The sequence below is a fragment of the Ochotona princeps genome, chromosome 6, assembly GCF_030435755.1.
Source record: "Ochotona princeps isolate mOchPri1 chromosome 6, mOchPri1.hap1, whole genome shotgun sequence".
In the NCBI taxonomy this organism is placed as follows: domain Eukaryota; kingdom Metazoa; phylum Chordata; class Mammalia; order Lagomorpha; family Ochotonidae; genus Ochotona; species Ochotona princeps.
Window position 1 is genome coordinate 23,470,110 of NC_080837.1, and position 24,380 is coordinate 23,494,489.

Below are 24,380 nucleotides of genomic sequence, written 5' to 3' on the forward strand. Positions count from 1 at the left end.
CTAGGATAGACAAAGGGATTCTCAAAGAGGATGGGAAGTCTGAGAGAGTTTTCTCCAGATGTATTAAGGAGCTGCTATTTTAGGGAAGAGCTGAATGGAATCTATTTCATTAGCCTGTGATTTTTTTTTTAAGATTTATTTATTTTTATTTGAAAGGCAGATATACAGAGAGGAGGAGAGACAGAGAAGATCTTCCATCTGATGGTTCACTCCCCAAGTGAATGCAACAGCTGGAGCTGAGCCAATCCAAAGCCAGGAGCCAGGAACTCCCTCCAGGTCTCCCATGTGGTGCAGAGTCCCAAGGTTTTGGGCCATCCTCGACTGCTTTCCTAGGCCACAAGCAGGGAGCTTAATGAGAAGCAGGGCTGCCGAGTTTAGAACCGGCGCCTATATGGGATCCCGGAGTACAAGGTGAGAACTTTAGCCACTATGCTATCGCCCAGGGCCCAGCCTATGACTGTTTAGGGAAGAATTTTAGGGAGACGCCATGATGGTGGCAATTTTACACAGCAACGCACTGCTTTAAACTAGACTCTGTGTTCATCTGGGTAATAGGATTATGGGTAGAAATGATGGAAACTGGTGGCCAAGTTCCCTAGCCTTGCCCAGATGAATTCTAATGATACAGTTTACTCTCTTCCCAATAACTACAATTATTGATTTTCCCTCTAGGCAGGCAAAATGGTCTCATTTCTGCCCTGAGCCTATCCCTGCACTGTTCATCAGTGGGAGTGGTACAACCTGGAACTGGGTGTTGATTCCACTGGCGAACACTGCAGGAAGTCAACAAGCCCAGAGTGTCTTTCACCAGGGACAGAGAGTAAACAGACTCATAAACACACTCAGGAATGACCATGCCAGGGAGGATTCCAAGGCAGCTTTAAAAGGAAGAACGTGGCAGTTAATTTCAACTTGCACATCAGTAATTCCAGGTCAGACCCAGCCCTACAACTTTGGCACGTGTCATCTATGGCTCAAGATCCACCTAAACCTGGTATCTTCCTCTTGTGCAACTGGCAGCTCCGGACTCTTGCTTAGAAGATTCACCTCTGAAACAATGCCATGTCATTAGGAGTATTTAAATTAGAAAGGTCTGGGAAAGGTTTAGTGGTGCAGTGGGTTAAACCTGTGCTTGTGACTCCTGCATCCCACACCGGGGTAGTGTTTCGAATCCTAGCTAGCTCCCTACTAATACATCTGTTGAGCATCAAATGTGGCTTAGTTACTTGAGCTCTTGCCACTCACAGGAGATACCCAGATGGAGATTCTGGCCCCTGGCTTTGGCTTGGCCTACACTGGAATGTTGCAGACATTTGAAAAGTGAACCATCAGATGGAAGATTTTGATACCTGCCTTCTCTCCCTCTCTCTGTCCCATCCACCCCAATCACTCTGTCTTTCAAATAAACAAATCTCTTAAAAACATGCAGGAGCCCTAGAGCAGCTGAGTTTTTCTTAAAAGGAAAACTAAGAACACAATAGCCTGGATATCTGCAAATGATCTTCAGGAGATACAATATCGTTAAAGCTGGTGGTTATCACATCTATTCTCTGCATATGCATGTGTGTGAAGTTTTTGCAAGTGTTATTATTATTATTTTTATTAGTTACTATTAAGGAAAAGGATTCTTCCAACTTATACAATAGCCAAGACAACTTAGCTTTGTATCTTGCACAATGAAACAGGGCTAACAGAGCTGGGAGTGATCTGAGGATCATTTCCCTGCCCCATCCACACATGAGGAAATGGAAGCCTGCACAGGGCAAAAGAGAGCACTAGGGCAAGCTGGACAGTGCTGGCCTGGAGGCAAAGCCGTCTCCTTCCCTTCACATGGTCAGTGTCCGGGGCCCATCATATCATAGCTGTTCATTTCTACTTTAGGCAACAGTGGCATCGGTCAACGTAGAGGACAATGGCAGAAAAAAAAAGCATTAAAAATAGGTAGGCTGGGCCTAGTGTGAGGCCTAGCAGTTAAAGTTCTTGCCTTGAATGTGCTGGGATCTCATATGGGTGCCAGTTCTAATCCCAGCAGCCCTGCTTCCCATCCAGCTCCCTACCCAGTGGCCTGGGAAAGCAGTCGAGGATGGCCCAAAGCCTTGGGACTCTGCACCTGCGTGGGAGACCCGGAAGAGCTCCTGGCTCCTCACTTTGGATCGGTTCAGCTACAGCCACGGCGATCACTTGGAGAGTGAATCAATGGATGAAGATCTTCCTCTCTGTCTCTCCTCCTCTCTGTATATCTGACTTTGCAATAAAAATAAAATAAATCTTTTTTTTTAAAAAAAATAGGTAGGTAGACAAGCAGGCAAGCATATAAAAGATTATGAGGTGAGCATGTGGCATAGCTGTTATGGGATGCATACATCCCATACTACAGTGTCAGTCCAGGCTTTCACTCAACCCAGCCCTAGCTGTTGCAGGTATTTGGGGAAGTGAGCCAATGAATGGAAGATCTCTTTCATCAGTCTGTCTCTCTTCCAAACAAAACAAAAATACATTTAATATTTGAAGAAAATGCTTTTCTGACTAAGGAATAAAATTGCCAATAATGCTGTCTTTTTTATACATTTTTATGTTTTCCAAATTTTCTAAAAAGAATATAGACTTTAAAAGATCAGAAACACAACATTACAAAGAAATGGCAGTGATGGACTTAGAATGGATGTCTCTTATGGTTGACTTCCAAGCATTCATTTTAATCCAACTGATTGGGCTGAACCAGCCACAGCCTTCCTAACCCTCTTGTCAGTGGTAAATTCGGGACTGGGCCTGTGACCTAGCTCTGGCCGACATGACACAAGAGGAGCTCTAATGTGTGGAATCAAGGAGGTTCCAAAACATAAGCAGAGCTGTAGCGAATCTCTTCCTCCAGACACGACATGTTTTCCGATGATGCCACCAGCCTGAGACAGATAGCAAGCCAATAGAAATACAGAGAACTAGAACTGGAGTGAGATGTGCCTGTCCGGGACCTGTCTGCCTCCAGACTCTTTGCCCATGACATAAATTTCTTTCTTTGAATTGCCTTTTGTGATACTTGCAATTAAAAGCACCCAAGTGTAGATAGATGTGTAAATGCATATAGTTAGTATGTCCAGTGTAACACGCAAAATCACTTAAAAAAAAACTCCACAGCATACATGAGAAAAAGTCCCTGGTCTCCCGGTAACCCCAGTGAGTAATGTCTACCCACCAACGTTCATCCCTTATTGCAGAATTACATCTGGACATTTAAACTACCACAAAGATACACAAAAAACATTTCCATCCAAAATGATAATCCTAAGAATTCTTTAAGAATGCCTCGCTACATTCACACCAATGCTTCCAACTCCACCTGCTTATATACTGGCAAAGGAATATAAGCCAGCAAAAAGTCTTGAAATCACTCACATCCTTGATGTAGTTCATCTCTTCTTTCAGTTGACTGGTTGACCACCCATACACCACCATTTCTTTCTGCTGGTTTTGATCGGATCTTCGCACCACACCATAAACAACTCCCTGAGGAAGTTTCCTGGGAGGCTCCGCATTGCTTATGTCAGGAGGCTAAAAGCAACACAACAAAGGAAAAGAATAATGACTGTTGGTCTCTCATGAAAACAGTCTAATGATGGGCCCGAGTTGGACTGTGGAGGCTGTACTTTGCACCGAGGGAAGGTGGGGAAGTGCTGCTGCCCGGGTGTGTAGGTCTCCTTATTCCTAATGCATGTCCACACATCTGTTAGTGTGTCTGTGACCCCATCTTCCCTCATGGAGGACACCTCTTGGGGGCACCCTTGCCTAGTTCTCACAAAGGTGCTGGAGGTAATTGCATTCTCAGTTGGGCTTTCTCTCAGTAATGTTTTTCCCCTTACACCAGTTTCAGTGTGTGGCTTCAAGCTCATCATCAAACATGTGGCCTGAAACCCATGAGGCTGAGGTTGACAATGATCTGGCCAGACAACTGAGCTCTGAGGGTGGAAGTGACCCCGAGCAACCATCAAGGAGAATCGGTACATAGCATGCTAGGATGATTCATGAAATCATTTTATATTTTTTAAGATTTTTTTTAATTGGAAAGTCAGATACACATAGAGGAGGAGAGATAAAGATCTCCCATCCATTGATTCACTCCCCAAGCAGTCACAACAGCTGGAGCTGAGCTGATTTGAAGCCAGGAACCTGGAGCCTCCTCCGGTCTCCCACATGAGTGCAGGGTCCCAAGGCTTCAGGCCGTCCTTGACTGCTTTCCCAGGCCACAAGCAGAGAGCTGGATGGGAAGCAGTGCCACCGGGACATGAACTGACGCCCATATGGGATCCCGGTACATAAAAGGCAAGGACTTTAGCAGGCTACCGTGCTGGGCCCCAAAATAAATAAATCTTTACAAAAAATAATAAAACAAAAAGAAAGTACACAGAAGGAAACAGTCTTTAAAGGTCTGGATTCCACCTTTCTAGCTGCTTTACAAACATATTTTTCCCTTTTCTGGCTTCCTGGGCTTTTATTCTATACAGCCACTTTATTCTTAAAACAACAAAAATCAGAAAATACAAAGTGTGCTGTTTATCACTTAGTGTTTCTAAGCCGTCTTCTCATGGATATGATTGAGATCCAAGCCCTCGTGGGCAGTCTGCGGCCACACAATCTGTCGTCCTTGGCCTTGTTGGTGTCTTCCTCCCTCATCTCCCGCCTGGCCTGGGAAGGGGAATGCCTGCCTTCAGACCTCGCCTTTTTCCTGCAGACTAGTCCATCTCAGAGAGCTCTGCTTTGCAGAAAAGCGTTTCACCAAAGCCTGTTGTCGTCAGCTTGTTTTTCAGGAACTGGGTGGAGTCCAGGACTGAGAGCCCTGCTTTGGTATCCTGGTGTGTGAAGAGTTTCATAGGAGCTTTTCCTCTTCCTAATTGTTTGTGTAGTAAGACAGTGCACACTTGTTACCTCACCAAGGACCATTTCACAGCCCAGCCACTTCAACTTGGGAACACATTTCAGGGGTGGGATCCTTGCTTGTGGGATCTGGGTGTGAGTGACACAAGAGAGAGGTTTTACTGCCAATAACACTGTGTCCCGTGTGCAGAAGGTGGAAGGCAGTGGATGCCTTTTCTTTCTTTTTTGAAAACTTTGATCGTTAAAAGCCAAAATACAGAAGAGGATAATGAAAAAAAAGTGAAAGTCATCAGATCACCAGCCCACCTGTTATCTTCCCCTTGGAGGGTGCTATTATTAGTGGTTTGTCTTGTATCTTTCTAGAATTTTATTTTAGCTGCTTTGAGTGATTGACCTGAATCATAAAATATTTATTGTTCTACCCCATGTGGTGATTTTCAAAATTCAAATTATTTTCATGTCAAAAATTTTGAGTGAACATATTGGACAAATCCAAAGGTGTCTGAAAAAGTAGTGTGGGAGCAGAGTCTCTGGTCTGGAACCAGGGAAATGTAAGAGCAGGCGGATTCATCTATGAAGTTTCAATCCTTGGTCTTGGTTTTTCCCTTGCCTCTGTCCCATCTATATCATGGAGGCCTTTATTCTGTCCCCTACATCTAACAAAAGCTGAGATATGGAAGGTATACTTAATATCAGACAGAGCTGGCCTTGAGCCCAAATATGTGGCCATGAACAAGCTATTTAGCCTCTCTGGATTTCAGTTTTATTGGGTGTGAAGTGAAAAAGGCAGCTGCTGGACCCTGGACTGGTTGTGAATGTTAAAAGTGCTAAGGAACATTTCTAGCTTATAGTAGGTGCCCAACACATCTTAATTTTCCCTTTTCTGGCTTCCTGAGCTTTTATTCTATTCAGCAACTTAATAATTTAGACATGCTACTTTTGTTCGAAGAGATTTTTATTTCAAAAACCATCAAGGCTCGGCCTGGCATGATAGCCTAATGGCTAAATCCTCACCTTTATTAGAATCTCATGATAGAAATAAAAGACCTCCAGGGAAGGGCTCAGGAGGAGCCACTCCATAAGGACATGATCACCGAGCAGCTAGGGGAGTTGCTGGGATCCAACATAGCCAGGTAAGGAATGGCTAACAGAAGAGGGGGAAATATTTGTTGTCTAGTGATCTCATGATACAGTATTTTATTAACACAATCATCCCCGCAGAGGCTCTGCATCAGAGCAGCACACCCTCAGCTGGCAACAGCGTGCTGTGGTACATAAACAGCCACACCAAGGATGAGACCAGAATTGGCGTATTCACCCAGGGCTGCTCGAGCAAATGGAACTGTAAAACACCCATTGGCAAGGAATTCCTCCTGTCCAGTGTTTTACTGGGCTCTCAAAGTTCCCAACTCTACATCCAAGTGCATAAGAGGACATCCTGTGTCTGCCAGGGGTTGCTGAGATCTAGAGAAACTGTTTGTCTAAAAGGTTCAGGTCACTGAAGGATGCCTGCAACACTGACATGTGAACAACCACTTATGATATCATCTGCTTCAAGTCCATTTCCAAAGGACTTCACCATCACAAAGCCTCAAATCTACTCAGATCAGAGTCCCTGAAATTCCACTCTGCACTGAAGCCCTGATTTACCCAGATAAATCTAGAATAGCTGGTGTTGGTTGTGTCTCTTATTTCCATGTGCCTGTGTGTGTGTGTACAAACACACATGTGTGCCTAGAAATGCTACATACAGATTTGAACAGGAATATAGATGTATGCATTCACAACGTTCTTAAATCCCTAATTTCAGAATCATCTACCACTGATTTAAATTCTAAGGTCCAACACTTGGATACACATGGTCCACATTCAACTCACCAATTTCTCAACATGAAATTTGTGCTCACAAATTAATCCGTATTCCCTCTTCCATACTGAAGTGATTTTTCACATAGACATACAAACCCACAGCTAATTCATCTGAGATGGCCACATAATTTGAAGGGATTATGTTCTACAAAGAATCTTCTTATGGGTTGAACTGTGTCTCAACACAATTGGAGTCCTAACCCCAATTTCTCAGAACTTACTTGGAAACAGATCAAATTAAAATGAAGCCTCTAGGGAGGGCCCTAATTCAATGTTGCCAAAGTGTCATGATACAATGGATGTGGTGGAATTAGAGAAGAGATACAGACATAGGGAGGAGGCCGCAGGAAGCTCCAAGGAAAGCTACCACAGGTCAAGGATTGCCAAGAGGCACCAGAAGCTGGGAGAGGGAGAGGACTGTCGCCATGGCCTCATCAGCGGGAACACTGCCGCCCAGCCAACAGTCTGTTGACCTCCTACTCTTGGAGGGGACACACTTCTGTTGTCTGAGGTATCCAGTTTGTAGAGCTTTGTTATGGCAGGGCCTAGAAAACTATAACAAAACTTAACTATTCTAATCAACATTCATGCATGAAGCACCAACTGCATACAGGGCTTTGGGGAGACAGACTAAAAAGGTGTTGCCGCAAAGCTGTAGATGTGTAGCTATGCCTAAGCATATGTTACACACCCATTTCACAGCAACACAAGTCAAACAGGTGGAGTTTGTAGTAGCAGGTGGCTAGGTAAGGGGACAGTATGGATATCCTGAGTTTTAAGGGAGAAATAAAGCAAACCACAGGCTGTTTGAGGTGATGTCATGGGATAAATGGGCCTTTTGAGGGGCCTGGAAGGACACAAACACTTCAGATAAACCATGAGTCAGCTGGGAAAGGACTCTAGCCTGGAGCTAGGGCCTCAGCAAGGGTGCAGATGTCATATGTCATATGTCTGGAAGTAACAAGTGAATTGGTCTGGTAGGAGCAGACCAATAGATTTTTCCAAAATGGAGAGATGCATTACTGGGTTGGTCATAGACGTACTGAGTCTGGGGCAGATAAGATTACTTAAGAGGAATTGGCCAGTAGGTCCAAGTCCTGCAGCACAACCAGAAATGCCACACCAGACAGAAACATTTTGGCATTTATTTGGTGAGAACAAGATCTAGTTATTCTGCTCAAAAGGAGAGATTGCATCTTCTACCCTCTGTCCTAATTTTTCCTTTTGCATGAGAAAGGGCCAAGGCCTAAGACTTGGGTGGGTTATTTGAGGAAGAAGATTCCAGGAAAAAACAAAAAGAGGATCCAAAAGAAGGAGAACTCAGGCACTGAGCAAGAAAGGGTTCAGCTCTGGAAGAAATAAGAGGAGAGGGACAGAGGAAATCTGCTCAGGGAACAGACAGCAGACTCCAGTGGAAAGGCAGAGAACTGGGTGTAGGTACCTTCCTCTCCCATTCTTTTGCCCCTTCCATCGTTAATTAGCTCATGCCCTCCTGTTCTTAATATCCCCTGCGTTGTGTCCAACATGAGTCCATCAGGTTCCCTGGAAGTGCATGGGACCCAAACTGGCTCTGGGGGAAACAGATACATGGCAACTAAACCTAAGAAGAGATGCCTATCTTCCATGGTAAACAGGAAGCGGGAATGTAGGATGTCTTAGGAGCCTTTTCAACAGCAAAGACACAGGCTCAAAACATTCCCGCATGGGCTGCTCAGGACTTCCTGGGTATGTGTTCACACAAATGATTGAGAATTCAGTTTTAAATACTGAAATAAGGATAATCCACTAACAAAATGCCAGTATTTTGGACAATAAAAATAACATTGAAAACCAGCATGGGCACAACAAGGACAGGCTCAGAGGGTCTAGCTGATATGTGTGTGAACAGTCTTCCCAGGGAGGCCAGCCTCAGGCCAGGCAAGAACAAGTGCTTGTCAGTGAGGTGAGTGCAGAGAGACGAGGCAAGGACCCTGTGTACCTGCAGACGGATGCTCAGATTGATGGAGTAGAAGGACAAAGGGACACTGCAAAGGATGCAGAAAGCACAGCCCAGGAGGCTAGAGGAGAGACAAGACAGGCAGTGTCAAGAAAGGGAGCAAAGTACAGATCCAGAAACACCGGACTTGGCCCCCAAGGTAAAAGGTGGCATTTAGTTATTACCTCCCCAAGCCATACTACACGCTCAAATACTGCAGGGGACATTTGGCATTGAGCAGCTTGCATATTCCTTTTTAAAAGATTTTTGTTAAAGATTTATTTTTTATTTTTATTGCAAAGTCCGATTTGCAGAGAAAAGGAGAGACAGAAAGATCATCCATTCACTGGTTCATTTCCTAAGTGGCTGCAATGGCTGGAGTTGAGCCAATACAAAGCCAGGAGCTTCTTCCAGGTCTCCCAAGCAGTTGCAGAGTTCTAAGGCTTTGGGCTATCCTTTACTGCTTTCCCAGGCCTCAGCCAGGGAGCTGGAAGAGAAGTGAAGCAGTCGGGACATGAACCAGTGCCCATACAGGATTCTGATGCATGCAAGGCGAGGACTTTAGCCACTTGACTACCGAGCCGGGCCCATCGCACATTCTTAGTATCAAGACATTTTTATGCCTACTCTAAAATGAGGAAGTCAAGTGCTTGGGAGCTCAGCTGTGTCCTGCAGACAGCAGACTCTGGGCTCCTGACATCTCCTGAAGCAAAGAACTCAAACAGGCAGCCAGGGCACCTGTCGTAAGGGTTGGTAGCCTCTCAAATACATGCCAGGAACTCATAGATCCATGAAAAGACTTCTTCTCACTTGTAATTGCCCCAGTCAGCCTCCAAACACATCCAGGGCAGCTGGGCCAAACACAGCACCTGTGACACACTCCCATTGTGAGGGACTCCTCTCCCAGGGGACTACCAACAGTTGGCAGGATGCCTGGTTTCTAGTGGCACCTGAGCATAGCCAGCTGCTCCACGACATCCCCCTTTCTCTAAACAAGCTAAGTGACTTCCATGAGAGCATCAGAGAATAGGGCTTAGCCCTGCTCTCAATCAGCTGCAGCTCTAACAGGGCCCTGGTGTCCTTCCTGCTTGCATATCTGAGCAACTCCAGTGCCTTGGTCTTCACACACCAAGGGTCCCCAGCCCCCACCTTCAAAGGAAGCAGACTTATCCAATCAGCAAGGCTCACCCAGAGTTTCTGACACCTCATGAATTCTGGGGAAGGACAGCCAAGCACCCTAAAGCTACATCAGAGGAAGTGGTCTCCCCAGAAAATCCCTGCTGGTGTGTGACCTCTGGCTCACAGTGACTCATAACCAGGTACCCAGTCAGGACTCAGTGACAGAATCACCCAGAAAAGTCTCATAGTCCCCAAGGGCTGTCCCCACCCAAAGTACTCAAGACTGGGGGAAACAACCAGCCCCACCCACTCTCCTCCTCTCCACCCCAGTTCTTGGGCAGTGAGTCATGGACATGTTGCAGGCAGGCACTTAAAACAACTCACCTGGTCCAGCCAGTGTCGGGGTGTCCTCTACCCCGCTGGCTTCTCTCCCACACTCCTCAAAGCCCTGGAGTTCTCAGGGGCACACAAGAGAGTGACAGGAGTGGTAAAGAGACAGAAAACATACTCCCACAGCCACTTCCACCTGGCTTATACAAGAGGGTTCAGTATAATATTCTTATTTTTTTAAGGGGTGGGAAAGGTCATCCTACTGCATTAGCAAAGTAAAGTATTGTTTCAGTCAGATAGGCAAATTGGCACACAATCCACTGGGTCTAGCTAAATACATGAGCATCTTCCTGGGAATACCTGACACTTCTTCAGCAGTGACAGGCTCTACACAGACCTTTCCCTTCCTGGTTTCAGTGCTCAGAAACACTCCCTGGCACATAGCATGGGGCTGACTCCAACAGATCACATTCCTCAGTCCTTCTGTCATGTACCGCCACCAAAGCCCTAGCCTGCCACTTCTTACAGTTCAGGGTCCAATACACAGAGAGGAGGATCCTCCATGCAATTGACTCACTCCCCAAGCAGCCACAACAGCCAGAGCTGCGCCAATCTAAAGCCAGGAGCCAGGAGCCAGGAGCCTCCTCTGAGTCTCCCATGCAGGTACAGAGTTCCAAGGCTCTGGGCCATCCTCTACTGCTTTCCCAGGCCACAAGCTAGGAGATGGATGGGAAGCAGGGCTGCTGGGATTAGAACCAGTGCTCAGGACCCTCATTAACAAGTGTCCCAAACCTTTGGGACGTCCTCAACCACTTTCCCAGGCCACAAGCAGGGAGCTGGATGGGAATCGGGACCACCACAATTAGAACCGATGCGCAATGGGATCCCAGCGCATACAAGGCAAGGACTTTGGCCATTAGACTACCATGCTGGGCCCTAGCCAATCAGTTTTGCATCCATTGATAAATCTATCTGGCAGGCACACAATAAATTTTCTATATCAAACGGCAAGCCAGTTAAGAAACCACTTGAGAAGTTTACATCACATTTTAGAGAGCCTGAGCTCAAGTCCTGGGTCCACCTCCATTTCCAGCTTTCTGCTAACACCCGGGAAGCAGCAGGTAGAGGGCCCAAGCAGTTAAGTCCCTACTGTGTACATGCAAAACCTGGATTGAGTTTCAAGTTCCTGCTTCAGCCTAGACATTGTAGGCATTTGGGAAGCAAGCCATCAATCAACAATCTCTCTCCCTCCCTCTCTCTCTCTCTCTTATTTGCCCTTTAAATAAATAAAAATAAGTGTAAAACTTAGAAACTTATTGCAAATTAATTAGCTGGTATTCTGTAAAGAAGAGCCTTCTCTTGGAGCCAGTGTTGTGGCATAACAGGTAAAGCCTCTCTCTATGATGTCAGCATCCCATATAGGTACTGATTCAAGTCCTAGCTACTCTACTTCTGATGGCCTGGGAAAAGCAGAGGAAGACTGCACAAGTATCTGGGTCCCTGCCACCCATGTAGGAGACCAGGATGAAGCTCCTGGCTCCTGGTTTTGGCTTGTTCAAGTCCTAGTCATTGTGGCCATGTGGGGGAGAAAACCAGAAGATGAAGGGTCTAATTCTCATTCTCTCTGGACCAGTAGGTGAAAGGTCTATTCTCTCTCTCTCTCTCTCTCTCTCTCTCTCTCTCTCTCTTTTCTCTTTAAGTCAATCAAACAATCTTTGAAAAAAAAATAGCCTTCCATTTTCCTCACCTGTCCTTCCCCCTCTCTGATTATATACTTGTGAATTTTTATTATTATTCAGTGTTATACTCATGACTGTCTCTTTCATTTTTGATGTTCAAGTTGTCATTTTAACCAGTGACAGCCCTTCCAAACCAGGCTTCTGGTCCTCTGCCCTGACCCCATCTGTCTGCATTTGCTAGGCCAGGAGTCCCAGGCCTGCCTTGGCTTTCACTGCTCTAGCCTAGATGGAGATATTTTCCTAGATGGCTTTAGGATATTCTCCTTTCAAGCAGGTCAGCAAGTTCACATTCGCCCACCTTCCTAACCACAATTCCATTTTCTTGCTTCCTATCTTCTTTCCCTGTCATTCATCATTTACAATTGCATCATTTGTCTTGGGTAAACTGTAGGAGGGTGAAGGATAGATGAGGAGAGGAGAGACAGCTTACAGTAAACCTAAGGACAATATCAACCACTAATCCATCCATAAGAGGATTCTTTTTCTTACTTTTTTTTATAAAGATTTATTTATTTTTATTACAAAGTCAGATATACAGAGAGGAGGAGAGACAGAGAGGAAGATCTTCCGTCCGATGATTCACTCCCCAAGTGAGCCACAACGGCCGGTGCTGCGCCAATCCGAAGCCAGGAACCTGGAACCTCCTCCGGGTCTCCCACACGGGTGCAGGGTCCCAAGGCTTTTAGGCCGTCTTCAACTGCTTTCCCAGGCCACAAGCAGGGAGCTGGATGGGAAGTGGAGCTGCCAGGATTAGAACCGGCGCCCATATGGGATCCCAGGACGTTCAAGATGAGGACTTTATCTGCTAGGCCACGCCGCCAGGCCGCATAAGAGGATTCTTTTGCTTATAGCTAATCACATAATTGGTTAATTCCAAAGAAATTGATTCCACATATGAAAGTCCAGTATGAAATTTATATTGAACCATTTTATTTCACATTCATATAAAATATGTGTATAAGGAAAAGTACTACTGACTCCTGACTCTCTTTCCTCCTTCTCTTCATTTTTCTATCTCCATTACCACGTTCTACCTTTTAAACTCTAAAAAGTAAGCTTAAGTTGTAGTATAGCTGGTAAAGCTGCCACCTACAACATCAGCATTTCATATGGGCACTTGTTTGGAACCAGCTGCTCCACTTCTCATCTAGCTCCCTGTTAATGTGTCTGGGAAAGCAGCAGCAGATGGTCCAAGCACATGGAAAACTGAGAAGCTTCTGGTTGCTGGCTTTAGACTGACCCAGACTGACTCAATTCTAGCCACTGTGGCTATGTGGAGGGTGAGCCAGCAGACAGAAGATCCTTGTGTGTATGTCTCTACATCTCTCTGTAACTCTGCCTTTCAAATAAACAAATCTTTAAAAATCATTTTAAGGGCCTAACATGGTAGCCTAGTGCTAAAGTCCTCACACTAGGATCCCATATGGACACTAGTTCGTGTCCGGCTGTTCCACTTCCCTTCAGTTTCTTGCTTGTGGCCTGGGAAAACAGTCAAGATGGCCCAAAGCCTTAGGAACCTGTACCCACATAGGAGACCCAGAAGAAGCTACTGGCTCCTGGCTTTGGATCAGCTGAGCTCCAGCTGTTGCTGCCATTTGGGGAGTGAACCAGCGGACAGAAGATCTTTGTCTTTCCTTCTCTCTGTAATTCTTCCTTTACAATAAAAATTTTAAAAATCTTTAAAAAAATAATTTTAAAATAAACTTAATTATCTTGCTTGTTATCTTCTTTTTGTCTCACCAGAAGTTCCATGGATAACTCTGTGTGTGTGTGTGTGTGTGTGTGTGTGTGTGTATTGTTTTGTTCCATACCATACTTCTAATATATAAAACAGTACCCAGAACATAACAGATGCCCCATAATTGCTTGTGAATAAATAAAATAGCAAGGCTGGGACCACAGGCCTAGAGCGAACCAGGTTTTGCTATGTATCCTTTAAGCCTCTGCTTCAGTGTCACTTCCCTAGCAGTCAGGGATTCACATTCCTGGGCTCCCAGAGCCCACCCTGTATCAACAGATCCCAACACTCTAAATACCACATCACCACTGTTAAGTGATAAGTCTGCTTTACCTGGAATTCTACAAGCTCCCCTGAAGTAAAGGCAGCCTCATCTCCCCAGCACTCTGCACGGGGGCAGACACACAGATGTTTGCTGTACTCCTACCTCCAGACAGAGAAGTGTCCTTTTCCAGCTCTGAGTGGCTCATGGGGCTTTTCCTCCCACCTGCCCAAACCCAGCTCCCAGCCCTATTCTGAGTACCTGAGAAAGCCTCTGACCCCAATGGTGGCAGCTCACAAAGGGCCCTTTGACTCAGTCACACTGGGCTATTTCAGGAAAAAAAAAAAAACAAACATGTGCCCTGCACCTGTCACGAAGGCCAGTGCCCCGTAGCCTTGAGGCAACACAGAGCAGCAGTGTTCCCCAGGAAATAGGAGCAGGAGCGCAGCAGGGCCACAGCCAGCTGGGGAGGCCAGCAACTTCAAGGGAGAGGGGAGACGAGCCAGGAAGGAGAGAGAGCAGAGTTGCCGACCCTCTGCTCTGCGACCTGCTTAGCGAGGGCCTAAGAGCGCAGGTTAGAGATTGGAACTTGGGCGAGCCCTGCCTCAGAGGTGCCTTACCTGATCTTTTCTCTGGATCTTTTTTTCAGTTTGCTCAGGAGCTGGACTATCCGGAGGGACGGTCAGCCGTAGCCTACAGACATTGGCCTGTAAGAGACGGGGAAGAAAGGCAGGTTAGCAGCCAAACCAACCATGACCTTGGGCTTCCCATAGACCGTTCTTCCCACTTGACCAAGGGAGCCACTGTCCCAATCACAAAAGAAACAGCAGGATAAGACCCAGCTGGGTCAGCATGGCCTGTTACCCCAAAATGAGAAAGCTACTGAGGACTTCATGGACTGTAAATATCTCTTAAATGATCATGTCCTGTAGAACCATGTCATTTCACAAACAGACGGAATTACAGCTGGAAGGATGGATGCCAAGACACACAGTGGTAAAATTTTAGATGACTGGAATGCAAGGGTATTTACAACCTAACAGTTTTTCAACAAAAGGCATGAACATGTTTAATCACAAAATTAAAAAAAAATTCACAACAGCATTATTCACATTATGGAATATTAGCCCAAATGTCCATGACAGGTGAATAATTAAAACACAAAATGCCAGGCTGGTACAAGACATTTGAGATGGAAGATGCCATGCACCATGCACAGAAGATATCTCTCTCTCTCTCTCTCTCTCTCTGTAATCCTTCACTCCTGTATCTCTTAACTCTATCTCTGCCTCCTTTCTTCCATGACCCTGACTTTCCAATTTAAATAAATACATAAATAAATAAAGTTTAGAGCTGTAAGTTTAGCAGCTGTAGCAAGTGCTCGAGGCCACACCCCAGGGCCCTGTCTTAACCAAGATGGGTGATTCGATGGAGGCACAAAGGAGCATGAAGGAACCTATCCACTGATGCACCAGCTGTCCAGAAACACAGAGACCCAGCACGGAACAGAATCACACTCCTTCCTACCAAGACAGGCACATGTATCTTTATGGGGGAGAAAAAAGAAAATTGCAGAACAAAAATGTTAAGAATTCCACTTTTGTTTTTTGAACACACTGATAAGTTGTGCAGAATAAGGGAAAAACAGTATCAAGGAAACACAACCAACTATTGATGGCGTTTATCTCTGGGATGTTTGCGGAGTTTGCAACTGTTTCTAAGTATGTGCTAGATTTTCCCATCATCAATAAAGCAGCAAAGGTCATAGTAAAGATTGACAGAGAATGTGTCAGAAACAGACAGGCTTCCTCAGGAACGTTCTAGATTCCTAACAGAAGCACCAAGGGAAAGAATCCCTGAACTCACCTTTCAAGTTGACCCCACAGAGCCTACATCCATCTATTCATTCACCTTCAGCAAGCTCCCCCAAAATCAAAGTCCTACTGCCTATATCTAAGCATTTATGATGCTGATGACTATGGTTTCCTGAAACTTGGATACACAAGGCTACCCTAGGCTAGGAAGTACCTAAGAATCAGGTAGGCACTTCTTTTCTCAGGGAGTTTCCTCAGCAGCGAGTTCAGCCCTTGTGTTTTAAGCAATGCAGAGCAGAGCAGGGCATCTCACTTACCTTAAACCCTATAGCTATTGGACCAGCCATTCTTAAAAGCAAGGAATCCCTCCAGTGGATCAGAACAGGAAGCTGGACTCAACATAATTCATGACTCAGTTACCAGACACCCATTACTTGTAAAATATTTTTGGAGGACTATGAGGGTACTTTGACAACGAAGAAATGGCTCTGCCCCCAGGAATTCACAATGTGGAAATACACCCAAACAAGGCAATCAAGGACCCTGGGCCCAACCAGTGTAAGGTGCTCAGAGACAGGATGGCTACAGCCAATGGAACTATACTTTCTGGCTTCCAACAGACTCAGCCAACACACATTCCTCATCTGTGGACTCAGACAACTGAAGATTAAGAATATTCAGAAAAAGAGGCAGGTGCTTTGCCTAGCAGTTAAGATGCTGCTTGGGAAATCCAGATCTCATACTGGAATAGCTGGGAGAATTTTCTGGGAGAGTTCTAGCTCTTCTTCTAGAAAATTCCAACTTCCTGCTTATACACATTCTAGAAGACAAGTAATAACTCAAGTAGTTGGGTCCCTACTATCCACAGGGGAAATGGGGCTTGAGTTTCTGGCTCCAGGCTTCAGTCTGGCCCAGCCCTGGCTATTGTGAGCATTTGGAAAGTGAATTATTAGTAGATGGGAAATCTTTCTCACAAAGAAAAAATTTAAACGATACATTCAGAGGGCCACTGTTGTATAGCCCAGCAAGTAAGATACCTGGCACACTAGCATCCCATATCAGAGCACCAGTTTGAGCCCTGGCTGCTGATTCTGATCCAATTCCTTGTTAATGCACCTGGAAAAGCAGCAGATGATGGCTCCAAGTACTTGGACTGGGATGGAATTCCAGGCTCCTGTCTTAAGCCTGGCTCAATCCCAGTCATTGTGGCCCTTTGGGGAGTGAACCAGCACATGGGAGATCTCTCTCCTCCTCTCTCTCTCAAACAAACAAAATGAATCTTTAAATATGCATATGAATAAATATATATTCAGAATTAAAAGTTACATCCATACAAGTATGGACTTCTTCCTCCTCATTATTCCCTAAACAACACAGAATAACAACTGTTTACACAGAATTTACATTTTATCAGGCACTGTAAGCAATCCAGAGATGACGTAAGGTATATGGAAGGATATATGTAGGGTCTATGTAAATATTATACCATTTTACATAAAGGATTTCAGTATCCCAGGTGTAGTATCTATCATGGGTTCTGGAGCTAATTCCCATAAATACCAGGAAACATATGCATATGGAAGCCTTTGAAAAATTACTTGATCTTCAATGTTTCAGTTACCTTAGTTAGGATTATTGCAAAGATGAAATTAGCTAATTTGTGTATGGTCTTATGTATGGCATATATTAAGTCCTCTGTGTTATTTATTAGTATGTGACTACAAGGAGGATATCACTAATCTTAATTAGGAGTAGATGGCAAGGCTCCCAGAGATGACCTTTGAGCTGGAAGGGCACGAAGGACTGGGCAGCACGGTGAGGTTTGGAGACTCCAATGCCTTCAGCACAATACAACTACTGAGCAAGGCATTCCAAGCCAGCCAAAGGTAAGATATTGGCATGTTCAGAGAACAGAAAGTGGACCAAGTCCAAGCTAGAAGTGGCAGGGGGAAAAGCAGGGGCCAAACTCTATCTACTAACGCCTGGATGGAAAAACACGGGTTCTGATTTAGAAAACAATGGAGAACCATTAAAATCTTAGCTCACTTTCAAAAGCTCAATCCAATAGTTATGGCCATGTCCTATGCTCCCTACACTACTGAACATCCTACTGGCTTTTACTACCTTATTTAGTGCTTAGCGGAGTCTCAATGCATGAGGAGTGCTTGTTCCATAAATGTCAGTGTAGGATTTAGTAGGCTGAACTAAAAACCAGCGAGCAGAATATATCTGAAACTCCCTAGAGAATCTCCCACTTTCTTCAAACCAACCCCCCGGGAGCTGTGCAGGGGAGCTGTAGATAACATCCAAAGCTCCTCTGCAAGAAAAGGCACAACCAAACTGTTGTTTGCAACCCATGACACCCAGGGAGCTCAGCGGGTCCCCTGGGACCTTCTTTCTGACCCCTTTGTGGAAGCAGGAGACCTGGGCCTCTCACCTTGCGAGCACTTGGGGATCCATATCCATCATGCTCTGAGCTTCTGCACCTGGGCTCACTCAAGGGAAAAACATCCACCTCAAATAAAAAGAAGAGAAGATGACCTAGAGAGGTGACGGGGATTTGCTAGTCTGTTTAGAGAGATGGATTTTCCTAAGGAAATTAGCCAGATGCATTTACATATGGCTCAGGCCCAGTTGGCTTGGTGAGTCTGAGTCACTGGCCAGCATTCCCTCAGGACAGAGGTGTGGCCTGGCCCTGTGGGTGTGGCCAGGGGACAGACCGCACACTGTCTCTGATCAGCACAAGAATCAAAACTCCAATTTGCAGGCCAGGTTGCATGGGGAGTGGGGCGTGACCCATCTAGATTAGGCCTCTTAGATCTTATGGCCCTGAACTTGCACTGTGGTGATCTGTATCAGGGCAGGGCAAAATTTTTCTGTAAAGGGTCAAAGTGTAAGCATTCAGCAGGTGCACACCAGTGTAAGAAGTACTCTTAGCTCGGAGGCAGACAAATCAAAGGCCAGGGCCAGACTGGGCCTTGGGGTAGTAAGTAGCTGGCCATCCTTGATCTCCATCCCCATGACACTTTTTCCAGGTGTTATATAAAGTGTCCTAGAGCCCCTCTGTTGAGGCTGTTTCCAGACGATATTCATAAATAGGAGTAGTGATCCCCTCCCCTACTTTCTGACTCACCCTTGCAGCAAGTACATCCTGTGCCTGAAATGTCAGGATCCATAGAAAAAGCAAAGGTGGCTGATGGCACTGACTGGCCTGCCTCTGCCACAACCTTGTCCTTATTCCCACAAGGCCCCCAGAACCTTTCCAGAGCCACATCCCCAGGGTGTCACACTTTCAACAAAGCCTTAAGGGCGGAAGTGTACCTCACAAAGTATTCTCATCTCAGACTGCCCCTTAATCTGCTACCTGGGAAGCTTTCTGAACCATGCTGACACTACTCTTTATTTGCAGACGCTCTCATGGAATCGGCCTGGGCACAGGCATTTCAAGCTTCCCAGTGATTCCACTGAAGATCAGGGTTAGGAACCACGGACCTAGCAACAGGAATGAAACTCCAGCTGTGCAACAGGATGAGGCAACTGGAACATTTGGAGCCCTTCCCAGAACTGTCAAACTCTTCACCTGAGGCAGCTTTCCTAACTATGTGTCACCTGTTTCCTACCCAGGTGGTTCAGAGGTGATGGGGTGGCCCCATTCCAAGCCTCTTCCTGTTTTCCCATTTGCCAATCCAGGACTAAGTGTGTCTTCTTTAATTTGTTGGTGACACTCCTCTTTTTAAGCACCTAACCCACCAGACCTGGGGAGAAAGGGTCCCTAAACCTTCTCTTCAAGTAGTTAGCCATAAGTGTCAGAGGCCAACAGTGGGTACACGGGCTTCTGAGGGGAACATGGGAAACTGTTCAGGGCAGCCTTCTTGGAGAGGACCTTTATCAAAGGAGAAAGCGCAGATCAAAGGCAAAGGCAAAGTGGCAGGGAATAGTACTGGAGGCTCAAGGAATGGCAAGTGACTTGCAGTATCTCAAAAGAGTAAAGGGGAAGATGGAACAGGACAGTAAAGGGACCTGGCAGTGGTGAGGATGCGTGGAAAGCAGGGGAGCCAGGTGAAGATTCTGCATTTTAGCAGGATCACTCTGGTCTTTAGCAATGACTAAGAGGCAGCAGTGACTGCCTCTTCAGCAACATCAACCATCTAGCAAAGGAAAGAGTTCAACTCCATTGTACTACTCCTGTGTGTTGGAAAAGTACCAGCGATGTTATTTTTTTTTAAAGATTTATTTTCATTGAAAAGTTAGATATACAGAGAGGAAGATCTTCTGTCCGACGGTTCACTCCCCAAGCGGCCACAACAGCTAGAGCTGCACCAATCTGAAGCAGGGAGCTGGATGGGAAGCGGAGTCATCAAGATTAGAACCAGTGCCCATATGGGATCCCGGTGTTTGCAAGGTGAGGAGTTTAGCCGCTAGGCTATGGTGCCAAGCCCACTAGTGCTGTTCTTAAGACCCATAGCACATGTAACAGTTGATGGCATCTTGGCCTGCAGCACTCCAACATCATCTCTAGTGAGCCAACTCCAGAGCCACATCTCCTTGTACGCAACTGGACAACAACGTTGGAGATTTATTAACCCAAAAGGGTTTCCCAAGTCACCAGAAGCCAGGTGGTAACTGTGACTTCCAGGTTTCTTGGTTAGACATGCAAGCCCAGAATTTATGATATATGCAAACAGAATAGGAACCTTATACATAGCCCATCCTCAGTGCCCTGGAGATTAGGAATAGGTCAAAATCACAATCCATGCCCTTTGCAAAACAACCATGCACAATCTAGAAATCAAGTTCCCTTAGTGGTTCCCAGAACTCTACAAGGATCATAGTAAGATAGAAGAACAGCAGTAAAGACTGGGATATTTTACCTATCATTTATTTGGGGGTCTACTTATGTTTTTGTTGTTGTTGTTTTCAATGGTTAGAACCCCAAACCTGACCTGTCGGAAGTAGGCTCCATCACACCCGGGTGAGAAGCAGGCATGTTTCCTGTTCCCTCCTGAGGGATGCTGCAGCCAGCTTCCTTATACACGAGGCTGAGGTCGCACAACATCCTGTGTTCCTTCCTCTGAGCCTACATACACAGATGTTTCTATCTACCGGGAAAACAACCGAGGTAAACACCTGTCTGACCCATTCACAAGTCAGCTCAGGAGAATTCTTGATTTTGAGCCAATCCCACAACAAGAGGACACAGGAGGGTGGGACACTGGCCAGGGAGGGGATGCCTGGCAGGCCATTCTACTTTTTAACCAGCAGACTTTGCCAAACAGAATAAAATATAAGCAGAAGCAAGTTAGGAAATGATCCCTTCCTGCAGTTTTTGCTTTGTTTTGTTCCTATATACCAAGGAGCCACCTCAGCCAACAGTTGTATTATGGACAGAACATGATGCTGGGAGAAAATTCTTGACAGATCTAGCATCTCCTAGAACCCTATCTGAACAGCTCACCCAAAAATGCTTGGCTGCAGAAAGCAGCACTTACCTTCCCCCGCAAAGCACACAACACGGCCACATATTTGACCTTTCATTTCAAAGGCGCATTCAGCAAGCTTCACTTACGTTTACAAAATCAAAATCATGAAGCTATGTCAATATTTTTAAAAATGTTTCCCCCTCTCCCCAAGGTCATCACTTCAGCTGTGGTTATTCTCTAGCCAATTTATCTTCCTGCTGTTGCCATAGATAAAGCTATTTTTAGTGCACAACTGGTTAGAAGGCATGGTTTGGTTTGGTTTTGTCTTTTTAAATTTCACAACTGGTGCTGGTTGGCATCCATAAATGCCTCTCAGAGCTTTGTTTATCAGCTTACAGAAACTACTCTCCTCACCTGTTTTTTTTTCCCCCTTGAGAGATGATTTCAGATAAGAAGGAAGTACAAACTGCAGGTGGCAGCCACTGAACAAAGGCTAACTGGTGACAGTCTACTGGGCCACACTGCACTTGGCAGCTGACTCAGAGAGCTCCCTGCTCAGTGTCCGCTGTCACCACCATGTCTTGTTGGCTTCAACATCTGAACAAATATAGCCTGGTTCCCCTGCAGCCCCTGATTGGATAAGCACTTTGGATGAAGCAGAAGTCTCATTCTAATGGCCTACTGTTGAACTGTTCACCATTCCTCCTCCACCATCAGGGAGAAATGAGAGAATGATACAGGCTCCAGGATCACTTGTAGTGACTGCTGGTTTTACTCTACAATGTTCTGTTTCAAGACGTAATGATCTGATTTTTCTAAAATACAAGTGTTTGACCCCGAAGCAAGCCCATTATACTACCATCATACAGCATACACTGCGTATTCCCTTTAGACAAATGAGATTTCCTTGAAGCACCCCAATGGCCGTCACCTCACAAATTCCTAGTCATCCTGCAGAACTAAACTTACATCCCCTCCAGCTCAGAGGTCTTTATTCTAGGTTGCACAGAACTGTGTCAGCTCTTGACCCCATTAGAACAATCTTCACTTTAAACCAGAGGAATCTGTGGTCGTGTCAGCTCTGTGGTTGAGTAAGCCCCAAAGTCAGATCTCTACCCCCACAGAATAATAAACATTTACTAAGTCAACTAATCAACTGATAAATCACAGCTTCTCTCCACACCACCCCAGAATATTATCAAATCATAATAAGCAAAGTTGGATTCATCAGAATGGGGAGAACCCTACGACCTTCAGCTAATTTCTTTCAGGACAAGTGCAGATAGGCCCCAAACAGCCAAGCAAAATCTGAGGGCTTCGGTAGAAGGATCTCTCCCATCTTATTTGAAAGGTAAGGTCTTTCCAACATTGTGTCATGATGTGCCAGACACTAGAACACTTGCCACTAAAAATAAACCTCCAAAGTAAATATTTGAGAAATATATCCTCATAAATGTTATCCAGCATACTAGTCACATTTGTATCCACCCACAATATTACCCTTGCCACCCCAGCAAGTCCTTGTATCTGGACCAGAGCTCAGAGAATTCCATGTAATTCACTCTAATGGGTCACACGCATACCCTATTTGGGTTCAGGGCTAGCCTTCCAGTGTTACTGTGTTCCAGCTGAGACAGACTTCCACAGGAAAAAAGCAAATGCCCATCTTGGAGCAGGGCTGAGTCTGTTGTTGGAAAATCCCTTGGACGTAATATGGATTTTGCTCTGCGAAGCTAAGAGCGGGCAACCAGAGTTCTCCTTGACCTTAAGTGTCTGGTGTGTACGTACACACACACACACCACTCTGGAACCCATGCCTTCCTCTTAGAGCTAAAGAAAGATAGCTTAGAAGGTCACCACATGGCCTTGGATGAGGCACTGAATGAAAAAGCAAAGAGGGGTGTCCAACACCAGCCAACATATGGGACTCCCCCAAAGGGGATTTTAATTGGAATACATGTTTTCTCAGGACCACACAACTACATTAGTCTCAGTGCCAAGTGCCAAGTGCTAAGATACAGATAACCAGGATAATAGGAGAACTAAGACAGCCACACACCCACCAAGTCTCAACAATAACATGGAGGGGGAGATCTTGGAAGAGACTGAGATCATGAAAGACATAAGCTATATGGGCCTCAAGTTTCCTCAATCAGCATGTGGGGAGGGGGGCCAAGACGCTGCAAGGTTGGTTTAGAAACCCCCTAGGGGACGTTGGCCAAGGCTTCCAGAGCTAAACCTGCTGCTGTGGCTGTGCCCGTATTTACATCAGAAAGAGGAAAGCAATTACATATGTCCCAAATCTTGCATAGCTAGGTTCCTGGAAATTTGCAAAGTGGCATCCACCTTTATGAGTTTAGACTCATTCCAGAATCACTCCCTGACAATAGCCAAACGTTGGGTCTTCAGGTGGGAGCACTGTGGAAATATTTCTCTTGTTTTTTTTTTTTTTTTTTTTTTTCAATCGGTGCACCTATAAACTTGGCTCCACTGAGGAAAAGGGAAAGAGAGGAAGTCCCTGGTAATTCCAGAAAACTCCCAAGTCCCAGCCTTCCAGCTGGTGGGACTTCCAGAGTAAAGACTGAGGCCCGTGCTAGAAAGTTGGGCCCGAGGAGCAGCGCCGGGGCCAGGGGTCCGCTCCCGCGTGTCGCCGTCCCCAGACCCCTTCAGGGAGGAGGGTGGGGACGGAGATAGCAGGCGGCTCCGCACACCCCAGCGACTCACCCTCCGGCTGGGCGTCCCGGGAGCCCTGGAGCCGCTGCCCGAAAGCAGGGTGACGGTGGACGTGGAGCGCAGCATCCCGCGGCGGCTGTCGGTGGCAGGGCTGCGCAGGGCTCTCCTGCAGGCAGAATAAGCGTGCGGGGCCCGCCCTGCGTCGGAAAGCCGCGGGCCACTCGCGGGCCACTCGGGGCTCCGGCTGGGGCGCGCCGGGAGCGGCCGGGGGCGGGACTGGGGGCGGGTCCAGGGGCGGGGCGGAGCCGGGCTCGGGGGCCTGACTCGTCCGGCTGCATTTTCTCCCCAGGGCGCAGACCAGGCTAGACTTAAGCGACGTGGGAGCCCAGGGCGTTGCGCAGTCCCCGGGTCAGTCCCGGGGCGGGAAGCGGCTCTGCACCCCGTGGATGGGCTCAGGCCCCATGCATCGCCTTTGGAGTTGAAGTCCTCTTGCCCACTTCAGCCCGGCGGCCCCTTGCTGACCATACACCCTTCTAACCCACCCCACCCGCAGCCTCTGCCACACCCCGGGG

At 46.3% G+C, this 24,380-nt stretch overlaps 1 protein-coding gene across 4 annotated transcripts in view; it reads right to left on the minus strand.

Moving 5' to 3' along the window:
* MYZAP (myocardial zonula adherens protein) overlaps positions 1 to 24,054 on the minus strand; it is an 86,846-nt gene extending 62,792 nt beyond the window's left edge. For 2 of the 4 annotated variants that reach the window (XM_058665788.1, XM_058665789.1), the window contains exons 1-4: positions 23,860 to 24,029; positions 18,153 to 18,230; positions 14,522 to 14,608; positions 3,394 to 3,549 (exon numbers count right to left, since the gene is read on the minus strand). In XM_058665788.1, the coding sequence (XP_058521771.1) occupies positions 3,394 to 3,549; positions 14,522 to 14,608; positions 18,153 to 18,230; positions 23,860 to 23,934 (396 nt within the window). In that variant the 5' untranslated portion in view covers positions 23,935 to 24,029. Of the gene's footprint in view, positions 1 to 3,393; positions 3,550 to 14,521; positions 14,609 to 18,152; positions 18,231 to 23,859 lie in introns of all 4 variants that reach the window. The other 2 variants (XM_004578050.4, XM_058665790.1) reach the window with 2 other exon arrangements.
* Between the last annotated feature and the right edge of the window lie 326 nt (positions 24,055 to 24,380).